This window comes from Cajanus cajan, chromosome 8 (genome assembly GCF_000230855.2).
Source record: "Cajanus cajan strain Asha chromosome 8, NIPB_CcT2T_4, whole genome shotgun sequence".
NCBI classification, from domain to species: domain Eukaryota; kingdom Viridiplantae; phylum Streptophyta; class Magnoliopsida; order Fabales; family Fabaceae; genus Cajanus; species Cajanus cajan.
The window spans coordinates 33,420,669-33,426,382 of record NC_138524.1 but is presented as its reverse complement, the minus strand read 5'-3'; the positions used below and the strand labels follow the sequence as shown (position 1 = coordinate 33,426,382).

Below are 5,714 nucleotides of genomic sequence, written 5' to 3'. Positions count from 1 at the left end.
CTCACCGAGAGTCCACTGCCCAAGGGGACTCCTCAAGTGGCCTTTGAGGAGATGGCTCAAGCTGCCGAGGTGGCAGTTCTGGCCGCCGAGCAGGCTGCTCAGTCTGCCGAGGTGGTGAGTACCTTGTTGCTTTGTCTTTTTGATGTCATCTATTGTGCTTTTCTATGCTCTAACCTAGGGCCGTCTTCCACAGGCGGGAGATGCTGCCGAGGCAGCGACCCAGGCTGCTGGGCGGGTCGCCCAGACTGTTTTGATGGCGGTTTCGGCCACCGAGCAGGTTGCTCATACTGCTAAGGTAAGTAGTTTTTTCTGACTTTCGTGGTTTCCCGTATGTTGTCCTTTTTCTTTTTTGACATCGTGCTGGTTTTTACAGGCGAGGTCGAAGATTCCTGTCGTTGACCCTCTAGTTGCCGAGCAGGGGACGCCGACTTTTGCCTCCGCCGAGGTTCGTGGCAAGGGGCCGAGTTTTGAGGTCCCTGCGCCCACACCTGTAGCTTCGGTGCCGCCGTCCGGTTCGTCGCAGGAGGCTTCCCGGAGCCGGTATATAGCTCACCGCTTCGGGAAAGGCCTCTCCAAGGTGCGATTGGACCACGTGAGCGCCTCGGCCGACATGGACTCGCTGTGGAGCGCGGGGGTGACCGCTGAGAAATTCTTTCCTCAAGGCTCGCTGAGCTTCGAAGACCAGGGGCTGATAAACGAGGCTGACCCCGAGGATGGTTTGGACGCTGCCCAGGTCCTTCTGCAGAGGGCTATGGCCATTGTGGGTCACTGGAAGCCTAGGTGGGCCAAGCAACAAGAGGATTTGGCCAAGCTAAGGGGCCGACTTCAACCCTAGAAGGACGCGAATAAGATCCTGAGGGAGGAGAACAAGATTCTCAATGCTGCCCTTGGTGAGACCAAGCTGCAGGAGGCTGAGCTTCGATCTGCGAGGGGCGACCTTGCAAGGGTGCAGAAGTCTCTTGAGATCGCCTTGCGGTCCAATGAGGCTTATGCCTCCCAGGTAGGGGAGCTGTAGGAGCTCGTCGCCTTCTCTCGGGGTCGCGCCCACTCTTTGGAGGATGAGGTGACGTCTTCTCGTGTCCAAGTGCGAGCTCTGGAGGATGTTGTTACCTCTCTTAACACTACAAGAAAAATCAGCATTATCTACGGAAAAAATCCGTAGATAATGATGAAAATCCGTAGATAACTGATAATTATCTACGGATTATCTACGGAAAAAAATCCGTAGATAATAAGGTCGTAGATAACGTTATCTACGGAAAATTTTCCGTAGATAACGTTATCTACGGATTTTATCTACGGATATAGAATTTATCTACGGATGCATTTATCTACAGAATTTATCTACGGATGCGTTTATCTACGGAAATTTCCGTAGGTAACTTATCTACGGAAATTTCCGTAGGTAACTTATCTACGGAAATTTCCGTAGGTAAGTTACCTACGGAAATTTCCGTAGATAAGTTACCTACGGAAATTTCCGTAGATAAGTTATCTACGGAAATTTCCGTAGATAACTTATCTACGGAAATTTCCGTAGGTAACTTATCTACGAAAATTTCCGTAGATAACTTACCTACAAAAATTTCCATAGATAAGTTACCTACGGAAATTTCCGTAGATAAGTTACCTACGGAAATTTCCGTAGATAAGTTACCTACGGAAATTTCCGTAGATAAGTTATCTACGGAAATTAGGTGAAACCGCTAAACACCTGCCACAAAACATCAATTGATCATAAGACCCAACAGTAGAAGTCAAGTTATTATTAATTAAAATAACAAATAACAATTACATGCAAAACTTCACTCAGAAAAAGAAGACAAGGCTAAAGATATTATAGAGTACCTCTCATAACAAGTAATAGCCGATTCCAAATCACCACGATTTTTAAAGAACACACCCATATTGCAATATGCTTCAACATACATGGGCCTCTCTAACGCAGCCTTTTCATAGAAATTGAGGGCCATGTCATATTGGATCATTTCAGAATAGACCACACCAAGATTATAGTATGCAGGCTGCAAAGTTCATATAAAATAAAAATATATATCATGCAAATGGAAAGCTAAAAAAATTAATTCGTTTAATGAATAAGAAATAATTACATACAGCATAGTGCGGATCTACTTTGAGGGCTTCAAAATATTTTTGAATTCCATCCTGAGTGTTCCTTGCAAGCTTTGTGTTGGTACCAATATCTGTTAAAACAATGGCAAGGCATTCAGCAGCTGCTTTGTATGAAGGATCCACTTGTAAAGCCTTCTGATATGACTGTTCCAAGTAAATCATTTGATTAACAGTGATAATCCACACAAATTTTCAACATCTATAAACACTAGCATGATTTACATTGTGATAAATTTGATTAACAGTGATCAATTTTTATTGTGTAATGAACCCAGATGGCTATCATGAGATACATGGATGAATCAGAGTGATTCTGTGTTATAGATGTGAATCACATGATTCACCAATTCGTTAGTTGTGCTTTTTTTTTTGCAAAAATTCTAATTCTCATTAAAAAAAATGAAAGTCGGATAAGCACAAACAGTTAAATGAAAAGGAACTGGAAGACCACTACTACATGCACCCTATGTGATGATTACTCTGCTCTGTTTTCATTCTTCTACAACAGCCATTTCACTCCATCACTCACTTATTCAATGCACTTTATTTGGAAATTTGAAATTGGAAGAAAAAAAATTGAATCATGATTGAAAATTAACAGCACAGTCAAGTTACAGAACAATAATTTCGGTTATGTTAGTAAAAACTGTGATAAATATCCAAGTTCAACAAGCCCTACCATTTATTCCCGCTAATATATAACACTTACATTCAAAAGAACTACAACTTTGAGAAGTTCATTAACAAGCACATATGCAAGACTCAATAAGACTCTGGTCAGTGGTCATAAACAATAAACTTAGAGTCGAATTGTACGCCATAGTCAATCTACAACAATTAACAATTAAATTTTCTACAAAAAAACAAATACACTACCTGAGATAAAATTATGGGGCCCCCTTGAGAAGCAAATAGTTTCTCTTTTCTGACCATATCCACAATCAGAGTAGTAAAGTTTTGCATCTCATTCTGTGAATCCCAAAATAAAATTAAGATATGATAAATTTTGAATATATATCACTAAAAATATTATAGCAAGTTAAAAAGTACAATTTTTTTTACCATGTACACTTTATTTGCCGTCCGAATCTCCACACCAGGTAGATTGTGAACCCACACAGGGATCCCTCTAAAATTAAACAAATGAGAGTTTTATAATACTCATAATGTAACACATGTAACTAAAGTAAAGAATACTATGCAACCTTTGTTGCCTTCGTTATAATTATTTTTTAAAGGATAAAATTTTCATACAGTTTATTAAGTGTAATTGGTATTTAAGGCAGAGTATATAATATTAAAGTAAAACTCTAATTCTATTAAAAAAATAGTATTAACTATATTAAAAAATTGTATTTAAGTTTTGTCAATTTTTAAAAAATATGAAAGGGTGAAGTGATATGAAGTTAAAATTAAGTACCCATAATCCCATTCAGCACAGACATAGGGGCCAATGCGAAGCACAGCAAAAAGTCCTTCATCTTGAATGGTCTTGAGAAATCTAATGAGATCATTATTGCCAGTGAAATCATATTGGCGACGAACAGGTTTATGTGCATTCCAGAAAACATATGTTTCAATAGCATCTAACCCTCCTTCTTTTGCTTTTTTAATCAAATCAGGCCACATCTAATGTACATAAAATAAAAAATGTTAACTAATAATTAATATCATGAAAGATAAACAAAAGAACACATTCAAAGAACAAATGTTAAAGGAATAATACCCCAGGTGTGCTTTTAGGATAATGAATTGATCCAGATATTAGCACCCTCCTCTTCCCATCAATTTTGATGGCTCTTCCATCATGAGTGACTTTAACGGCATTGATGCCATACATTAAAATTCATTAAAGTATGGACCCTTTCTCACTATACGTATCATGATGTCTTAACTAATTTAGATTTTATTTACATAATTATTTACAAATTAAATTTTAATATTTTAAAATCAAGTATAAATAAATAAAAATCTTATATTACAATATTTGTCAACATTCAACCCCCTATATATTAAACATGAATCTCTATCTTACAAGAGTTATTAAACTAGCAAATGCAACAATTTCAGCAGAGTTATTGAACAGTGATAAGCATACCTCGGCAGCCTCCACCAGGCGACCCTCGTCTTTGTGCAGAATACCGCAATGCGTGTGAGCACAAGCATTCTGAGGATCTAGCTTGATAGCCTCGGAAAAAGTCTCAAACGCAGGCTTTCCCTTATTCTGCATCTGAAGGCATATCCCTTTCCCAATGAGAGCCTCCACATTTGCGCCGTCACTCTCCAAGACACGCTCGTAGAGCGCGAGAGCTTCGACAAACTTGTTCCTCGAACGCAGTACGTTCGCATACGAAACGGCATCATTCCCTTCGCCACCAGCAGAGCCACTAGGCTCTGCAGCTTCCACATAACCGTTATCGCTAGTTCCTGCTAATTCCCGTTCACTCCCGTTCCCGTCGCTGTTCTCCACCCCTGCCATCTGCACAAACAAAACGTGTCACGAAAGCATAACAAGTGAGCAACAAATTCAATGAAGCAGAGGCAGCGACGTAGTCAGAATTCGTCAACACGAAATTGATCGCAGTGGAAGACGAGAGAGTGTACCCTAGCGAAGAAAGGAGCAGAGAAAGTGAAATTGGAGATGGCGCAGGAGGAGATTGAAGAAGCGAAGGTTTGGAGGGGGGAATTAGGGTTTTGCGAGTGAGGGAGCAGGGTAAATAGAAAGAAAAGTGTAGAGAGAGTTTTTTGAGAGTTTAAAAAAAGACGTAAAGAAGAAGGCGGAAGTAGTGAAGGTTGAGAGCATTCAATGGGAGTTGGCGGCAGCAACTCTCTCTCACTTTCCCCATTCAACAAACAGTGTGTGCTAAAGCTAAAACCTAGAGAGACCCCCTTTCCTCTCTATAGCATTCAAGCTGGGTTGCTTTTTCTCTCACCAAAGATACACATGAACGATCACATGCTTTGCTGTTGTGTTTATGTGTTTTTATTTTTCTTGACAAATAAATTTATTTATTTAATTATAAATAAAAAAAACTGGTTATTTAAGATATTAGTTGAAACTTATAAATAGTTTTTTTTAAGAAAAATAACTTGTTTTTACAACTTAAGATTCTTTTTCTGCGATTTAAGTGAATTTATCGCATAAAAAATATTTTTTTAATCCAAACAAAATTAAACATGTGTTAAGGAAGAATTTTTTTAATCATGATTCTCAAAAAATACCTGAAAATACCTAATAATCATATTCATGAAAATAGTTAATATATAACAATCATAACTCAAATCTAGGTAAATATCTTTCATAATCAAAACAAATTCAATATTAAATCAAAAGATAATAAAAATTATAACTAAAATATTTATAAATTTTCTAATATTAAATTTAGTATATATTAAAATTAATTAATTAAATATTTGTATTTAAGAAATTGTTACAGATTTTAGATATATATTTTAAAGTTTTTATTTTATTAAATTAATTATATTTTATCAATTTTTAATCAAGTGAGTGAATGATAATGAATTAACTAAAATTCTAAAATATATTTTAATTAAAAATAATTTTTTAGTAAATACGGTAA

General features: G+C 37.4%; 1 protein-coding gene across 2 annotated transcripts; it reads right to left on the bottom strand.

Annotated features, from left to right (window-relative positions):
• Positions 1 to 1,751: 1,751 nt before the first annotated feature.
• On the bottom strand, positions 1,752 to 5,102 carry LOC145950948 (putative UDP-N-acetylglucosamine--peptide N-acetylglucosaminyltransferase SPINDLY). Of its 2 annotated transcripts, XM_083062924.1 has the most exons (7): positions 4,738 to 5,100; positions 4,232 to 4,612; positions 3,554 to 3,762; positions 3,196 to 3,262; positions 3,010 to 3,102; positions 2,116 to 2,204; positions 1,906 to 2,024 (listed from the first exon to the last, which is right to left on the bottom strand). In XM_083062924.1, the coding sequence occupies exons 2-6, from the start codon at positions 4,610 to 4,612 to the stop codon at positions 2,130 to 2,132; spliced, it is 825 nt and encodes a 274-aa protein (XP_082919050.1). In that variant the 5' UTR covers positions 4,738 to 5,100; the 3' UTR covers positions 1,906 to 2,024; positions 2,116 to 2,129. The 2 variants fall into 2 exon arrangements, with proteins under 2 accessions (XP_082919051.1, XP_082919050.1); XM_083062925.1 differs by lacking the exons at positions 3,010 to 3,102; positions 3,196 to 3,262; positions 3,554 to 3,762 and having other exon boundaries at positions 1,752 to 2,024; positions 2,116 to 2,277; positions 4,738 to 5,102.
• Between the last annotated feature and the right edge of the window lie 612 nt (positions 5,103 to 5,714).